General features: G+C 39.6%; 1 protein-coding gene across 3 annotated transcripts in view; it reads right to left on the reverse strand.

The window, feature by feature from the left end:
- slc36a1 (solute carrier family 36 member 1) overlaps window positions 1–19,474 on the reverse strand; it is a 48,180-nt gene that overhangs the window by 18,839 nt on the left and 9,867 nt on the right. For all 3 annotated transcript variants that reach the window (XM_042419465.1, XM_042419464.1, XM_042419466.1), the window contains exons 7-11: window positions 19,142–19,226; window positions 17,120–17,347; window positions 14,865–14,963; window positions 13,437–13,603; window positions 11,606–11,775 (exon numbers count right to left, since the gene is read on the reverse strand). In XM_042419465.1, the coding sequence (XP_042275399.1) occupies window positions 11,606–11,775; window positions 13,437–13,603; window positions 14,865–14,963; window positions 17,120–17,347; window positions 19,142–19,226 (749 nt within the window). The remainder of the gene's footprint in view (window positions 1–11,605; window positions 11,776–13,436; window positions 13,604–14,864; window positions 14,964–17,119; window positions 17,348–19,141; window positions 19,227–19,474) is intronic.

Consider the following 19,474-nt stretch of genomic DNA (forward strand, 5'->3'; position numbering starts at 1 on the left):
TGGCTGTACCATCAGTGTGTGAATGGTTTTTTCCTCTGATGGGCAGGTTGGGACCTTGCATGGCAGCCCCTGTACCCGTTTAGTGTATGAATGTGTGTGAATGGGTGAATGTGATTCATAGTGTAAAAAGCTCTTTGAGTGGTCGGAAGACTAGAAAGGCGCTATACAAGTACAGTCCATTTACCATTTATATAAAGACATGCTCTTATGAGGTTGTTTTAGAAATCTACGTTCTGCCACTAGTGGTCGAAATCACCCGATGCAGCTTTACTAAAAGGTTCAGCATTGAGAATTTCTTCAAAATTTTCTCCAAACTTCACTATTTCAAATTTCTCAACTGGTTAAATGGCAATAAAAGGACCGGGGCTTCGCGCAATCTTTGTCAAACCCAATAACACAACAGTATCATGTCACGTACAACTTCAAGAAACAAGTCAAAGCCACGTAGCATTCCTACAGCTGCCACTCAGGAGGCTCTCGATCCAAAACAACAATAGTATGCATCGACAGTACGCTCCTCCAACCCTTCTGCCTATCTCTAGTAAATTAGAAGAGCGCTCACTTCAAAAGAAATCTCCCAGCATTGAAAAGAACTGACCTTTCGAGTGGGAGCACAAGTCACAGCACAGCTCAGCAGAGAGAGGGAGTGTTTGCTCAGGGCCATCCTCTCATTTGACTTTTATCTGAGTGTTTAAACTCAAACTGAAACAAATGACGGGGAAAGATATGAATTTGTTGTTGCAGCGGTTGGAAACACAGAGAAACATCAAGGTTCCTTTTACAGTTCTGTCAGTTAAAAGCCCTCCTCAGTAAAATCCTGGCAGCTCTCAGCAAACAGAATACATTTGGGACATCAGTCAATACTGCACTTCCAGTGACATTTTCCACCATCAATTGAAAGCTATTTTGACGTCGCAGATTGCCACCAAGATGATCTGTCGGCTGAACGATTTCACATTAAGCCAAGACATTTGAAAATGTTAAACAACAAACACCAAGTAAACAAATATGTTCAAAGCATTCAGAGTTAACAAGACAAATGGCATTCTTCCTCCTCACACAGAACCTTACTTCCTTTACTTCTAACCTATTATTCTCTGAAATGTTTCTTCTCTTTTGGATAGGTAACAAGTTTTAAGATAAAACATCCTTCAGCAATGCTGGGGCTCAGAAGTCTCTCTGGATATTGCTGTGTCTGTGCTGCTGTTCATAATTTTAATCTTAATTTTCTTAATATGTAGCTTTTGTTTCTGCAGAATGCAGAATATTAAAAACTATCTGAGCAGCTGCACCTGCTCTGTGCAGGGGTTTATTTCTTGTATGCTGTCTCTTTCGCTGCACACTGAGATAAACTTGCAGCACAGCGCAGGAGAAGCAAACCCACATTGCTAAAATACAGCAGCAGCAGCAGCAGCAGCGTAACAAAGACAAAAGCTTCTCCCTTCGGACAGCTGACAACTGACATCTGTTCTCGATTCAAAGACTGAGACTCTCAGAGGTGTCCTCTTAAAGATTTACTCTACATATACACAGATGACGATGTACTGCTTCGATCTAATCTTGTATTCTGATTCAAAACCAAAAGCAATCTCCTACTTGCAGATATGCATGTAGGAGCGACATGATTCCTCCAGTCCTGTCTCCTGTCCCTCGCCTCCTTCATTCAAGCATGCATCAGTGGGATCCCACTGGAAGCAAGTCTTTTCATGCTGCTGCACCATCTCCACATTCAACACGCACTCTGCTTAGTGCCAATGAAACCACAGGCTGCCTTGCAAATGACCTGCAGACATGAAGTGGCACATGTATGCATTTATTCCCTTTTATTAGCTTATCAACATGCAAGTGCAGAAACCTGTACAGCGTGGCAAATATCATCTGCATAATTCTCTATAGGCTCCAATCACAGCTAATAAAGGAAATGAAGACCCTGGGGCTAACAAACGCTGTGGTTCTGTAACTCAATAACTCTGCCGTGACTCGAGTTTTCACACCATGTGATACGCAGTGAGGAGGGAATGGCAATGAACTGAGGATGGACTTTCCTTGGTCGGAATATGCCTTTCATATTTCCATCATCAATCTATCAAAGGGTGTAGTGGATAATACCAACTGTACATTCACAAACCCGGCAATGAATAGCATCAGTGACATCAATGTATATCAGTTATATTTATCTCTATACTCTACATATTATTCTCTGCTCTATTTCCCTCATGTACTGCATCATGTACTGCATCATGTACAGCATCTCCCCTGTCCCGTATATACACTGATGTCTAATAAAGCACACATACTATTAAGAACTTAAGCACTCCTTACAGCTGAGAAACACTGTCTGTATCAAACTCAACTTGAGATCCCCACATTCATCTACTATATTATGAACACTTCACATCTCCCTCAAGGCTGACGGGCAAAGAATTGCAGTCTCAACATCCATCATTTAATGGAGGCTTTCATACAAAGCACTTAACATCACTGAGTGCGTAGGATACACAACACCTACCCCGAGAATGAAACCTATCGTACATCACCGGCTGTACAGATTACATATTGTACCATACCCAAGAGGCTACGCAACACCCCTACACAACTTATTGAGTGTGAAAGCAGACTTCATTAAAGTTGGAATAAAAATAAAAACTACAGAACTATAATTGCTTCTGAAGCAGCCAAACAGGGTTTAAGTTTGTGATGATGTTTTCTTTTTAAAGGACTGACTTTAGAGATGACATTGGAGGGCAGATGAATTATGAAATATACTTGAACCCCTCTGTCACAGGTATATGTTACGGCAAACAGCAAAGGTTATGTTTATAGTTGTGCAATTTTGAACAGTGTTTTATAAACCATCAATGCAGATGAACGGATACAGGTGTTATAAGAACAGGTCTATTTTATTCCAAATCCCCACTGACATCAATATTTCATATATATAAAACCAACCAATACATTTTGATGGGCCATTTATCAAAACAAAAGAAGAAATACAGGTTTATTTTAACAGCATTTTGGAGAAAAAGGATCAAAGGATCAGTATGCTACTGAAAACATACCACTATACAACTATTTTGATTCCCAAGGCTACACGAATGTTCTTTGTGAACACAATCAAATGTGGACGAGAGCTTCTATTCACCTCATTACTTGTAGATTGGTCATCGATTTCAGTGTGCCTGCTGCAAACTCAATTACTTCTTCAGCTCCTTGTTTTTGACAAAGAAAGCTGTTTTGAAGGCCTCATTTAGCATGCCTTTAAACCACAGAAAGAACAACAATAAACCTTTGCTCATTTTAGAATGAGGCACTGCTTAGTATCATGTCAATTTGACATTCACAATCCATCCATCCAGAATTTAAATACTCTTTTATATTATGTTACAGAATGTAATCAAAGTGATATTCAGGCTCAGTGGAAGTATAAAAGGAGCTTGAATTGGTTTTAAAAACACATTGATTGTGTTGACTGGATTTAACCATTTAACGGCTGCTTTTATTAGAACTACTTTTTAATACCATCTATCCATCAATTCATTCATTTTATGCCACTTTTCCACGACTGGTTTTTGGTGGCATGAGGTAAAGCAAGTACCCCAAATGTCTTTCTCCTCAGCCATGTCCTCCAGCTCTACCTCGGGGGAGCCTGAGGTGATCCTAGTCAAGGTGGGATGCATAATCCCTCCGGTATATTCTGGGTCCACTCCAGGATTATCTCCCAGTTGGACAAATCCTCCAGAGGGAGGTTTTCGGAGTCAACTAAACTGTCTCCTTTCAATTCAAAGGAGCAGTAGTTTGAGCTCCTTTCAGATGTTTGAACTCCTCAATCCATCGGCCATTTGTATCCATCTGAATGTAGATCAACTGGAGTTGTGAGAGCTTCACCTTTAAGCCCAAATCCTTCTTCATCATATCAGAATGTAGTCAAGACCCAAGTGAAAATGAGAGGCAGAACAGTGAAGAAACCTCTCAGGAGATTTATTTACTTGGCAAAACAAATAAAACACTACAGCCAACAAGGCTATCTAACTAAGTACTGGCGACCATCAAACTATGGCACAGAAAATAACAAACAGAAGTAAGATAGGCTAACTCTTCTGTGACAGGCAGTTACTCACACATGAAAACAGATTTCAAGATTCAGCAACCAGAACACGCTAACAGAGGGTGTATATATACTCTAGGAAACAGGTGAAACAATGATTTGACTAAAGAAGGTTTTGTCTGGATGTTCCTGCTGGTGGGAGTCTTCCACTACTATGGTTTGAGGCGAAGGAAAGAACTCTGGATAGCTCCTAGGTGCTCCCAGCAGCAGGATCAGCACCTTGGAGAGCGCCACGGTGCACAGTCTTGACACATCATGGCCGCCTACAATAGTGCCTGTAATACTGTAGATACCAGATCAATCTTGCTGTCAATGTATCACCACACTACACCTGAACAAGACCACAAGACAATATAGCTAACTTCATTCCTAAACTGAAGGGGGCATCGTCCTGAGACTTGCAAGTTCTCAAAAGACCCTCATTCCCAGCAGTTTCATAACCAGACTGCAAACTGTGTGATGAAGGTCACTTGTATATTGAAGCAAACAGAACTACATCATTGGCAGAAATCAGAGATGTGATCCTCAGCTCACCAAACTGAAAGCACTCCACTTCTGAGCTGCGTCAAGAGATTGTGTCAAAAAAAAAAAAAAAAAAATCACAAAAAGGTTTGGTCACAATGAACAAACTTGGTGGAGTGGAACATCCACCAAGGATATGCTTGACCAATTGTCAAGAACATGGGACACATTTCTCATTGCAGTGCTGCAAAGAGTGGAGACCCAGCACTCTGTATTCCGGTAGCTCCATCTACAAGATATAAATATGAGCCTTCTCATGAGTCCACATAGACCATATAGACTGGATGGACACAGTCCCATGACCCATCCAATATTCTTACTTAAGAGTAAACAGCTGGTGCCCTGTTTCACAACCAGGATAAAATCTTCATTACTCCTCTTAAATCTGAGATTTAATAATATTCTGAGCCTCCTTTCCAGCACCCAGATTAGACTTTCTCATGGTGGCTGCAACTGATCTCACAAACGACATGGATTTTATATTTCTTGTGCATCATTTTTACATTTTCCTGTAGTTCAGTAAGACAAATTTGGTGCATTTAGAAACTTTAGGATCTCCAACTGAGGTTAAAATAAAGTTTGTACAGTGGTTGTTTATACCGACTGGTGTGTGTTTCAGTGTTTAAGACATTAAAGGAGAAATACACCCATAACACTTTGTCTTAACTGAAAAAAACAGATGTTTCCTGATGATTAATGATTAGCACACAGTACAAAAAGTGTGTTTCTGTTGCCTTACACAATGTAATCAGTTATGTAGCAGATAAAACCTTGCAACTATGTGAAATAAATTGCCAATGTGCAAAATCCAGCCTCATTTAAATGTTACTCACGGTCATCTACTCACTGAGTTACAAGAAGACTGTGGCAACCATGGCAACTATGTGTAGGACACATTGGGGCCTTGTCTTTAATTTAATGGGATAAACAACCTTTCTATAATTTCAAATTGAGAAGGTGAGTGAATTCTATAGAGACATGGCTTAGTGCCTCACTCCTGGACTCTTTGCCAAGTGAGAGTCTGACAACATGATACTGACAAAAGTTAAACACTGTGACAAAATGGAGACTGAACAGACCTCCTGAGAGGCCATTTCTGACCAATAACTAAACTATGGTCTCAACTGAAAGTTTCTATGACCTTTGGGTTCATTTGAATCATGAGAAAGGACCGATAATTCAACACACATGGACAGAAAACCCCTTTTCTTCTTCCCAGACAAAGGTCATAAAACTCTCACATTCCTAAAGGACATTCATGAGTTCATTCAGAGTCTCTCTGCAAATCTGAGCCACATCTGAATTTCATGTGAATTAAATGTCTAATTAATATGTAAAACATGTAGTTGTATTGAATGAATGAGGTTTGCTGAAGTAATAGGAATGTAAAATACAATGTGTGAAGAATTTCAGGTTGAATGTTTTCTTTTACTAGGATATAATAGTCATATTGAATGTTTTTATCTTATGAAGTAAGAGTTATGTTGAATTTATATTTGAAATTGTGTTTCTGAAAGAGACATAATTTTTGTTTTAACTTTATTTCTTCCAATACAGTACTAAACTTTTATTTCATCTAGATGGTTTGACAAGGTTGAATCAATGAAGGCTAAAGGTCTGAACATCATGAGAAGTGTTAATATGAATGTTAATATTTGGTATGTTGACAGGAAGGATTGAATTATTATGAAATGAATGTATAATATTGAACCGTTTTTTTCTGAATGGTTTTACAATATATAGTTTACAGTGTGACATGAAGTATCCAAACACAGTGACTCTAAAGTATGAATCTGGTTTAAATCTCAAAACTTAATTCCCCAGTGTAAGAAAATAATTAATCATCTCAAGTCAAAGTCAGCCGCACCTTAAAAGTCCCCATAGCAAAAAAAAATTGAATATTCATCAACAGTTTTGGCGCGAAAACATTTAAAATACACCCAAAACTTTGCCCATCTTATCTAAACTTATAAAACAACCTCAAAGGGGTTTCTCTTTGAGTTGGCCTCCAGAAACCCATAAGCCAAGACACAATTCTTCTATTAAGATGTCTCTTGTCTTTGTTTTTCAACCAATTATGCACATTTTTTGGTCTTTTATTGAAACAAGTTCAGTTTGTTTTTGTTTTATTTGTAACATTAAGTCTCCATGTAAAGTATTTCAATTTTGACATTTACACCACTACTGAATAAAGACTTGAGTGTCGTCAGGGAAGTTTATTCGGCACTGAACTAAGATTACAAGAAGCCAGCCAAAGCCTGAATCCTCAACTCAAACTGAAATGTTGCTTTGAGGAAGATAGCGACGATTAAACTGGATCTGGGTCTGCTTGCTGACCGCAGTGAGACAGAGACTCTTTCACGGCAGCCTGAAACGAGGTTTAACCACTCCTTACTAGTGGTTCAACATCGCTGCCTCCGCAAAGACCGGCTCACAACCCACGGCTCGATCTGGGCCGTGCAACCACCAAACATGGCTGGTGACTCTACACCCTACGCTAACTACTGCTCAACCCAACCAATGCAATGAGACGACATCAACTACAACAAATCTTCGTCAATCATAAGGCATAACATGGCTTTGTGATCAATGGTTGATGTTGTATAATGTTAAGATAAGTTGAGTTAGTTTTCCATTAGCATTCCCTGTTGTAATTCGTTTCTTTGAACACAGCAAAACAGAGGTTACTGCCTTGAAAAGAGCTTACGGTTAGCAGACTGATTAATTGATCAAACTGAGAATTGAATTCAGGGTTTAATGTTTCCTCCGGACAGTCCAGATTTCCCTTAAGGATGTGGTGCCTAGACGAGGTTATATTTTAATTAAAAGTAGTAATATTCCTACATATGTGAAAAAAAAAAAAAGCCAACGCACAAATTCCAGCCTCATTAAATGCTACTCACAGTCATCTACTCACAGAGTTACAAGGAGACTGGAGATCTCAAACCCTGGCAGCTTCAATGTGAACATAATTATCTTTAAATGGGTAGAAGTCTGCCACCTATTGACCACATTGTGTCTTAGAGCCTCCACAACAATCTTGACAGGGGCAGTACAGGACAACAACAGAGTTAAAGGATCAGCAGTCCTAGGTGAATGGGAATCAATAGCAAATGGAGGACTACTGCTGCTATAAATAGCAGGAGCAGAGCTATTACAGGGAACTGTTTGCTGCTGCCTGAAACTGGGGGAGGACGGAGAACAGATGGGGGATGTGTGTGTGTGTGTGTGTTTGAGAACAAGACACGTGGCTGTTAAGTTTCTGGGTTTCATTTCGATTCACGTGAGAGACCCACTCCATCACAAGGAGGCCAGTAGTGTTGTGCAGTAGTGAACAACATGTAATTAAACTAGTGGTTTAACTACATTTTACAGTAGCTTGCTGGTAGTTCAACTACATTCATATTTGCATAGTGATTAAAGCAGTTAAATTATTTTTTTTGCCATTTTTGTGTAGTTAATTACTGAAACTTGGGGCCATAAAACTAAATCTACTGTAATTGAACCCCCTTTGAACAGCTTCACCCTCTTCTTCTTTCCTCCTGACCGCTGTGAAGACATGTTCAGGCAATGCATTCGTCAGGCAGCCGCCACCGCACACTTGACCTTTGTGTAGCTCAGTGCTCATACAGCGAATAATCCTGCGTGGTGCAGTAGTGGACCACCTGGACTCATTCCCATGAATAGTGGGCTGTTTTATTTCTTTGGTTTATGTATTGCTTTTGCAATAAACTCAACTGAGTGGCATTTTTTCCTGGCATTTGGCTTTTTGTATTATATTTTGTTATACTTTTGTATCACATTGTCAATTTGATCTTTTTTTTTCACAAAGTAGACTAAACTACTTTTTCTAAGTAGCTTTATTTAACCAGACTAGATTTCTCCCTGGGCTAGCTTTGCTGTAGATCAACGTCTTCCAGTATGAAGTGATTGGTAGCTTGCTAATAGCTTCCCAAACACTGGAGGCCAAGGAGCAAGTGTCACACACACACACACACGGCTCGATGGACACGCATGCAACTGTAGATGTACACAAACACTTTCAGAAGTACACACACTCACACACACCCCTTGAGATACACAGGCAATCGAGTGTTAATCCACAGAAACACGTACCTGCAGAAGTGTTGCATCCTCACAGCCATGTACAGTACACACAAACACACACAAACACACACACCCCTTGAGATATACAGGCAATCAAGTGTTAATCCACAGAAACACATGACCGCAGAAGTGTTGCATCCTCACAGCCATGTATAGTACACACACACACACATACTGATATACACACATGCAAACACACACAATTGCAGATACACAAAAACACATACAGATGTATCTTAACACAGGAACTCAGGAATCTTACATGCAGACTCACACACTTCACGTGATCGCTGGCTGAATGTCACAGGATGAGGTTAGAAATATAATTTTAAAGAGCAGCATTTCCTCTCATCCAATTACGGTTTCCGTGAGAGCAAGAGTCCAATCTACCGGTCTCTCACCATCTAATCTCACACTGGCCTGTTTATATATATATATATAAATATAATGTACAGAGACAGTTAGACTCTTACAGAAAGAAACCTTCAGCTGCAGCTACATTTAACCGCTAATACGGTAGCTAAACGTGGGTTGGGGTCACATTCGTTCTAAATGAATCCTGGAGTAAAAATGTCACTCATCAATATGGATCTATCAGAGTCAACCAGCCCTAAAGACACAGAGGTGGTTGAGATTTAGAGCAATTAAAAAAAAGAGAGATCCTGAGAGACACACACACACAACAGACCTGGACTCATTTATCTTAGAAAGTGGACTAGAAAAGGGCAACAGATTAGATACACCGATCCCATTATAAAAAGTCTGATACTAAACTACATCAAGAGCTGATTTGATACCAGTGCTCTCTGTTTCCCACATTTAAGATATCTATACCACACTGTAAAGTAACTGGACTCCTTTTTATGCAAGTTAACTTGAGGCCAAGCACTAAAACAGTGAGTTGGCAGTCCAACGTGACTGATCATCCTATCAGGAACCATTTCCGGATCTCAGGAACCTTACCTGCCTTTCGGAGGGATCAGGGACTAAATTTAGTTCCTCTATAATAGCTCCTGGTGCTCTAGAGGTAGGACTTACTGGTGTTCCAGGAAGTATTGGGGTGGATTTTGCAGTACTAAACAAAACATGTGGCTGCTACAACTTCATTCACACAGTAAACAAGCCATTTGCACCTCTAGCATCAATATTAAGACACAGGTTTGACATTTCTTAATGTTTACTGACGTTAATAACAAAAGAAAAACCTATAAAAACACACAGCGGATCATTGCTACTATGGATAGAGGTGTGCTTGGGGGGTTTTAAGTCTACTTTTCCACCTCCACATTTCTCAGTTTTATTAATTCTCAAACGCTGCTGTCATTTAATCCCTTATCGGACTCATTTGCCTAATCCTCACGGGTTTGTAGTGGAAACAAAGGCAGGAGGGGCAAGGCATGAGGGGATATTTTGAACCGTAGTGAACTAATTGGTCAAAAAGGGCTAGTTCTTGTAGCTGGATAGTTCTCAGGGAACTGTTTACCAGATCCCCAAGTTAGCTGATTCCATTTTTAGCTCCCTGTGAATTTCTTTTTTGGACATATAGCGGAAGTAGAGACGCAGGTCTGAGCTGCTTGTCATTTTTGTGACTCATTTGTTGGCTGAGATTCCTTTAAAGTGCCAGCTGGCAGGCTGATTGTCACGGCTCCGTTTTTTTTATATAAATGGACTTAATCAAAAAATACAATGAAAGAAACCGGGCGCACCATAGAAGTAAGTTTGAAAGCTTTAGAAAGGAAGCACAAACCGGCAATATCTTATTCCTGCTCAGGAGCAAAAAAAGATAACTGTACGGGACGGCATCAGAATATACAATGAATGGAGGAGGACAGACAGTGAACTGATTCGACGCCGGAGACGATGAAAGCTGCCAACCGAAGCAAGGCTGATCACAGTCTGAGCTGCATTTGAAAAGCTGAATTGGAGCAGATCTTTGCTCCCTCTGTTGTTAGTTTTTTTTTGTATGTTATTAAGTGTGTATTCTCTGAGCCCTTCCTGACACACAGGTCATTTGAGAGCTTGTAGTCATCTCTATAAACCAGATGAATGTCACACTAGCGCCCTTAGTCGCAAGCAAGTAGCGTACCAGAATGAGAAACAATCCTGGCTCAGTTGGTTTAGTTGATGATGGCAGAACACTACTAAGTGGTTCTGAACTTTTATATCAAATAACTGATGACAAAAATACCAGATAGGATGTAATTTACTACAGACACATGATTCAAATTATAATGAGGGGAATAACCTTCATAATTAAGCTTTTACTGGTTCTGTCATGGTTTGATTTGGTCTGACACATAAGTCTGGCGATCCATCATCACAGGTTGTAACTGTCAACACATTGTGACCAGTTCAACCAGCATTGTTTTACTCAATTTTCTAAGACCTAGAGATATAAGCAGACAGTAATTCACAAGAAGATATTGCAATGATTAAAGTGTGTATTTTGTGTCGCAGAAAGTTTGAGGTGTGTATTTTCTACTGTCTCGATCTTGTTAATCATCTGATGACCCCTCAGTTTTATCTTTAGACCAGTTGAAGAGCAGAACCACTGGTCTAGCTATTGAAACTAGCTATTGAATCCCTGTAATTCATTTCATTACAGATAACAAGATTAAACTCCATGACTTTCCCAAAACTTTTGCTGATTTAATGAATTTCATGACTTTTCCAGGCCTGGGAAATGAGAATTTAAAATTCCATGTCTTTTCCAGGTTTTACATGACCGTGGGAAACCCTGTGTTAAACACAAATTCAACTTCATCATCACTATGTAGCTTTAAACTGGGCAAAAGAAGAGCCTCTCCACAATACGGCGAATTCACCAGCATAACGGATTCACACAATAGCTCCTCGGCGCTCTATACTTACATGTGAATATGACCAAAACGGTGCGCAGCAGCAGGTCGACGGCCGTCTCCCACCTCTCCGACACGCGAGCCACAACCGGCGGTATGAGGATCTCCGCTGGAACGTAGAACTGCAGGGCGAAAGTGATGAAAATACCAAAGCAGTACAACAGCTTCACAGCCTGGTACGTCCTGGAAACAGTGAAAGAGAGAGGGAGGAAAGGAAAAGGAGGGAAAGTGAAGAAGAAAAGAAGAAATAGAGGGAAAGAAAGACAAAAGAAAAACAGACTCGGTGAGCAGCCTTGAAGAAACATAAAAATTCTGTGTTGCATAGCAAAGTTACAGCCCATTGATTATATATAAACTTGTTTAGTGCACTGAAATGCATCTAATCAAAAACCTTTCATAAAATATAAAACAAGCACGAGCAAAAGGCCTCGGTTTTTATGTTCAAGATCCATCAAAAAACATATTGCGAGATGAAGAGGAATCTATTTGTAGTCCTTGTAAATATTGACTGTCTTCTGCTTCACTTTTTTTTTTCCTCTAACAGATGCTGGTAATTATAGCGTTTGAATTTTCAACCTCATTAACAGCCAATCTATTCCACTAATTAGTGGCATCAGTCCAGTCGAGACACGTCTGTCTCCTGCAGCCGTGACGATAGTAACAAGTAATGAGCAAACACATCCAGTCTGAGTATCGTGTAGTTTTACTAACTTTATAACCCCTGAAAAAGAAAACAGTCAGCAGAAGGAATAAAATGAGTACACATCAAGCCAAAGACCAACTGCGTTAATTAAAAGACTAGATGACACACACATTTCCAAACCTGCTTGTAAATTTAAAGGCGACTGCATGTTGAAGTATTTCAGATTCTTGGATGGACATGAAATTTTAATTATTAGTACAAAAAAATTGGAAAAATGTGTCTGTTTATTGATAAAAGTCCCAAAAGTATAAAACAGCTGCAAGTCTGAAGGAGCGTTTTGGCAAGAAGCTACCCATAATGACGCTTAAAATTCTGTCGACAACATCGATAACAGCAGCTTGAAGTAAGAAACTGAGTTTTGTAGAGCTTATTAAATACATTAAGCAGGTTAAATATATTTACTTTTAGATTTTTGGATCAATTTTGGACATTGTGGATGTGGGACCGCTTTTCTCAACTACTGTTTCCAAGGTCAAGGATGAACTTTGGATCTAAACAACTAACGTTAGCTTTTTAGCGACTCGGTGCGTTGCAGTCCAGCTGACTTGTACAGGGGTAGATGCAGTTTCCATGAAACTTTAATCATTAGTACAAAAAATTGGAAAAATGTGTTTAAAATTTGTGTTCATTGATAGAAGTCCCAAAAGCATAAAACAGCTGCAAGTCTGAAGGAGCGTTTTGGCAAGAAGCTACCCATAATGATGCTTAAAATTCTGTCGACAACATCGATAACGGCAGCTTGAAGTAAGAAACTGAGTTTTGTAGAGCTTATTAAATACATCGAGCAGGTTAAATATATTTCCTTTTAGATTTTTGGATCAAGTTTTCTCAACTACTGTTTCCAAGGTCAAGGATGAACTTTGAATCTAAACGACTAACGTTAGCTTTTTAGCGAGTCGGTGCGTTGCAGTCCAGCTGACTTGTACAGAGGTAGATGCAGTTTCTCTTGAAACCACTAGATGGCATCATAGGATCTAACTCTGCCACCACCACCAAGGTTCACCTATAGTTCTGGGGCAGATACTGAAGGTCTTGTTGAGCCGCATTCAGTCTGACATTAGCACTCAAACATTGTGATCAGGTGAATGTCCTATATGACCGACATCAGTTAGTACTCCAGGGAATGATGATGTTAACTTACCAGCAGTTGGGCAGGTTGAGTGTGATGCTACCACCTATGTGCTCACCGAAGCACATATATCCAATAGTACCAAGGCTGATGTAGAGGAAGGTGACGATGCTCATTCCCAAATACAGAACCAAGGTGAAACTCTGAGGCCTCTGCATCTTGTTCTCCAGAGGAAGAACCTGCCGACCCACAGAGACAAAAACACAACCAGACCGTTAACAAGACAAAAAAAAATCATTCCATGATTTGTGAGCGACACTTACGAGTCCAACGGTCCAAAGATACAAGAAAGAAAATGTCTTAACGATGTTCGTGCAAGTTTTTTTCCTTTTTCAAATGTCACTTCCTCTCCGGCTGTGATGTCTTTATTTTGGCTTATGGAAATTATAATGAAGGCTAAATCTGTGTTGACATTTCAGTAAAAGACCGAAGCTCTCTTGCACGGCACTCGCCATATTGAAAAGTGTGATGTTCTTTCCGGTGCGCTGAGTGCTGTTAATTAAATACCAATGAGGAATTCACTCCTATCTAAAGCTTCTGCAGAGTTCTGTTAAAGCAGTACGTGACTGAAAAACAAAAGCAACAGATGACATGTAAAAATATACTTTGGTGTTATTGGACAGAAAAGCTCAGCAAGATTTTTCCTGAATTTCCAAACTCATGTCCAGACCACATAAGACAACACAAAACATAAGAAATAGAAGCTTTAATCTATGTGAAGCCTGAATACAGTCAGACTGTTTGTGAGTATGAAAAAGCACATTTATTTGTCTCAACCAAGCAATAACGCAATAACGTGTGAAGACAACTTGATAAAGCCTGAAAAATATGACAAATAAATTGAACTAAATGTTGTAAACCACCGTTTAATAGGTAAAGTTTACTCACTTAATGATCTAATTTCCTACTACAAGTTCCTCACTGACATAAGTGATAAACACATGTGGTCTAGAAGCAAAAAATAACATAAAGTACATAATAAAAACAATATAAATTCATGCTTTTATTTTAGATGACCTTTCACTGACTTCCCATATGGGAACTGTGTGTCTATGAAGCCATTTACACCTGGTATAACATGTGATTTGTATCTCATCTGGAAAAGGAAAAACACATCAATGCAGGTGTAAATGTATGTGGAACATCCTGGAAACAAAATCCTACAGAGGTTTGGCTCACATTGTGATCCGATTCAAGTGTATTGACCAAGTTACCGACGCTACCTTCATAATTTTGCACATTGAGATTCAATCACAAAGCAGACAAACTCCCAGCAACAAGAACGCTTATTAACACCAGCTGTAAACGCAAAGACCTGTCATCAGTTGTCAGATTATGTTTCAAGATACAGATTGCATGATAAAACCAGGTGTAAATGACGTCTGATATGTTAATGTGTGTCTAAGCTTCATCCAGTTATCATTACTCGGTCAGACGTACCACTCCGATCCCTTCAAAGGCAAAGATGGCCGTCCCGAAGAAGAGAGGGTAGTCTTTGGCTCTGCCTACACTCGGTAGGTTGATGGGGTATGTGATGTTCTGAGGAGAAAATGGAGAAAAAAAAAACATAAGCAATAACAAAACCTTGTGCCAAGAACTCTCCGTGGTCCTGCTGGACTCATTCGTTGTCCTTGCATATAATTAAGGCCTTTGGTAAGAAGTAGGATAATAGAAAAGGGGAACTGCCATAATTTCATATCAATAAAACTTATAAGATAATGTGAGTTGGTGAATGTGATCCTTTTACATCACATGAAGACATGCCTCAGTTTCCTGCTATGAAATAATGACTGATTTATATCTAACAACTGGGGAAGCATTAAAAGAGTCAACTGGATTTACAACCATCAGCTATGTCTTGACTTTTAAAGGGGAAATGACCATATGACATTTTATATGAACACATTTCATCTGACTCTAGAAGTGAATGTCACCAGAGAGAGCCAAAAAGTCAATGTGGTGCTTGAATGCTGAGTTTAATAGTTCCACTTCATGGTTTTTATATAATTATATATTCTTGGGGTTAAATGCAGAGCTAAAATATAAAAAAACGGCACCAGCGAGCAACAAAAGAAAGTGATTCAAGAGTGTTTTTGTAATGTAAGTAGCCTCTATGCTCTAGTTTCCCACAAATTCCTTGCTCGGGTGATTCATCAGCCACAAAAACACCTTGCAGGGGCCGCATGTATCGCTTAGTGCTGAATCTTTGTAAGGTTTCTGATGCAAGAAATTGCTTTCTTCAAGGCAAGGCCGTTTCTCAGGGAACACGTCGGCTATACATCCGTAAAAGGGCAGAAGCCGCGTGATGAAATACTCCACAGCCGGAAAACAGGTAATCTGGAGACTCTGTCACTACCAATTGTCCTGTTATCCATAACAACCCCGGGACCCAATCAGCAGGGTAGAACAGAGAGACGGATTGTAACACATACACACACGCAGAAGAAAAGTGAGAGTTTAATGTGGTTGGCTGTAAACTTTAATGGAGAAAAGATTAGATTAGATCACATTAGATTACTGCAGATAAACAACAGATTATAATCTTGCACAGAACGAAGTTTCTACCTCACAGAGGATACTTTATTGCAATGTATGTAGTTTTTTTTTTTTTACTTAGATTCCACAACTGAGTGCTTACGTTTTTAATCTTTCCTCCTTTTTAAAGACAGATCACATGTGAAATTGTACGAGTCACACGGTTGACATGCAGTTAAGTTAATCTGTTTTACATGTAAGCCAGTATGAACTAACAATCACTGATCTGTGAGGTGATGCATCAAAAAACAGTAAATCTGAGTCTGTTTGATTTAAACTGACTGGCTGATCAGGTGGTAAAGTCTCTGTAACACTAAATTAAGTTTTATCATTAGGCACATTTTATTATTTTAACATTACTGTCCATTATTTCATATTTTAATAAATAATCATGTGTTCTTTTTTTGATTTGGAAATAGAATCCTTGAAAATCTTTATTTATTGTGCAGTGAAACCAAGAACCTTTTAGAACCAGATGGACAGAAAAGTCTTTGAAGATTCTGAAAAACCTTCATATTAAACAACTTAGTGGGTTTTTGAAACAGCATTAAGGATTTATCTTTAAACCTGCATTCATTGTTTGTTTTTTTTTGGCCACTTGGGGGCAGCAGAGACAAGTTGTGAGCACCTTTTAAGCTGTTATGTTACAAACAGCTGCTTATTTCCACATCCAGCCAGTACGGAGCAACATTATCATTCATTTAGAGTCGTGTTTCTGTCCACCTGGTGAATATAAGTCCAATATTCACTCTCTTTTAGCTCTTGTTTTTGCTCTCTACCAACTCTTGAGGGAAATATCTGGCTCTTTAGCTGCTAAATGCTCCACTATGTTCACCAGCTAGTCTACAGCTAACTGTCTGTTTGATGTTTGGTGCTGAGCAGGTAGTGCACAGTGGCTTTTTAGAGCTTTTTCTCTGAAAACAGCTGCCTGCTGCGACCCAAAATGACGCTATGAGAGCACTGAGAGAGAACCAAAACAGTGAAGTCGCAGCCTGACAGCGAAACAATGAGCCGAAACTCACTATAAAGCTCCATAAAGCCGAGGGGGGCTGCGGTCCCCTAACTGGTTTCTTGTGTGCATGTCAAGAGAGTCATGGAATAAAAGGTGCAGTAGGTAACAGCAGCGCAGATCAGACGCTGGCGATAAATCCGGTGTTTACCGTGAGTGAGTAGAAGTAGATGAGGACCAAGCTGGCGGTCATGACCAGGTTCGCGACCAGAGAGAGGGGAGCCAGGTACTTCAGGTTGGGGGTGAAAACCAGCAGGATGAAGGCGGGGAGGAAGAAGAGCATGTAGAGACGGGAGTCGAAGCTCGGCACCAACACCTGGGTCTGGTTGGTGTAGTTTATCTGGCAGCTGAAGGTGGTGGCGTTGGCTGCTTCCACCACCTAGTAAAGGAACAGGAGGAGGGGATAAGTCAGTTTACATTTGAGCGCAGGAGGGGAAACGCTTCAGCTTAAGAGTTTTGTAATGCAGATAATTTTCTGACGTTTCGCTTTGATGTTAAGGAGAAGAAAGGTGGGTGAGAGCAGCTGTGTAAGTGGGATTCTTAAGTATTCTCCAGCGAGGACAGTTTGTTGTGAGTCAGAGCGGCGACATCTCAAGGAGGATCTACAGGAAGGACTTATGTCCACTGCTGATTTTAACTACTTGGAACAGCTGCTGCTTTTCATCAGCAAGCAATTGAAGTTGTTGTCACAGTTGAGTATATCTGTATCTAATCAACAAAACTTCTAAAACAGATTTCTATCACAAGTTAACAGTGTTTTTTCTGACCAAGAGTCAAACAACCCAAAGCATTAACTGTGATTTACAAAAATATAAAACAGAGAAAAGTAGACAAGCTATACATAAATGTTTGGTATGTTAACTGGAGGAATAAATTACAAGATAAACTGATAATCAAAATCAAAATTTATGTCATTGTATGTTTCTGTAGAATTACTTTCACTGTAGATCATTCAACTCATCATTTTAGGAGGTCGTTAGTTCATTACAATGCAAACTGGTTCGGAAAAATAAGAAGACAGTGATGATTTACCATCACCACAAACTCCCCAAAAAAAGTTTATTTCCATGAATGTATTCATTATTGACAGAGGAGAGGTAACCATCACAGCAGACAGACACCGCCATCTAGTGGTGAGAAACTGTACTGTAAAGAATTCAAACTGGATTTATAGATCCAACAGTGGTTCAAAATGCAAGTACGCAGGTCTTAAATCACAGGTCATAGGTTTAAAAAGATCTCCAACCATAACAAAGGAGGCAAAAGGTGGTAAAGCGGTCACCGGTCAAAGGTCACACAGCGAGATAAAACTAAAATTCCTGTGACTTAACAATGACGACGGATGATACGGAAGCGCCTGGGTAGAAAAGAAGTAAAAACTTGATGATTATATTCTGTTTTTACTGTGAGTTTATCTCATTATCAGTTTCATTTTGTTGAATCAGTATTTTCTAGTCATTCTGAACTCTGTCACCTCAAATTCAGGTTAACAAACATGAAGAGAAGTTGTAAAACTAAATGAAGCAGAAGCGTGACAATACTGATAACCATCAGACTTCCATAATTACAAAAGTTCCCGCAAAGACGTATCAGAATTCGTTTCCATTTCCACCTCATGTAGTAGAAATTTATTTGCAGCTTTACCAGCGCGTGCTGTAGCATTTCATTTGCATATAAATCCTTGCTGTCATGGAAATCACTTTTATTCAACTACTGCTCGTGACCTATTTCTACTTTGGTGTGTGCCAACTTTAAGTACAAAGTCAGACCTGCTCTATGTAATACTCTTACATAAGAATGGACACTGTCAAATAAAACTAAAGCAACCATCCTGACTGAGTTAAGGCCACAAGTCCATCATCAAAGTAAACAGAATGTGGTTCACACACTACATTTGTGCTCAACCTCTACATTTATTGGGGCACGTAAACACCATGGATTCATTCTGCTGTTAGGTCAAAGGTCACAAAGCACAGTAAGCTGGATGCTGTGTTGACACAGCAAACAACATGATGTCCAGCAGCAGTGTGACAAGCAGTAGATGACTTGTGAATGAGAAACATTATGTTACAGTGCTTTTGAGCATCGGTGTCTGTCTGTATAAAGTCACTGATTCTGGTTCTGGGAAAGTGATGAGTGGCGTGTGTGTGTGTGTGTGTGTGTGTTTAATGACCTGCTTGACATTGTCACTGAGGAAGACAAAGTAGACACAGCAGAAGCCAAGCTGAGTGATGATGAGAAACAAGTTCACCGTCCGTCTGAGAACAGAGAGAAATGAAAGGGGTCAGACAGAAGATACTTATACAGTAAATACAGAGACTAAACTATGTAATCACAGGTTCATGAGCTAACAGGTACATGAATGAGATAAGTTTCGGAAGGGAAATACTGATGTTTTATTCCTGACTGCAATATTTTGTGCCTAAATATATGTATATTCAGTGACTATAAAGAAAAACGTTCATATTTTGGTAAAGTTTGACAAGTTTAGAGGTGTTTGTATTAT

The sequence above is a fragment of the Thunnus maccoyii genome, chromosome 8 (genome assembly GCF_910596095.1).
Source record: "Thunnus maccoyii chromosome 8, fThuMac1.1, whole genome shotgun sequence".
In the NCBI taxonomy this organism is placed as follows: Eukaryota; Metazoa; Chordata; class Actinopteri; order Scombriformes; family Scombridae; genus Thunnus; species Thunnus maccoyii.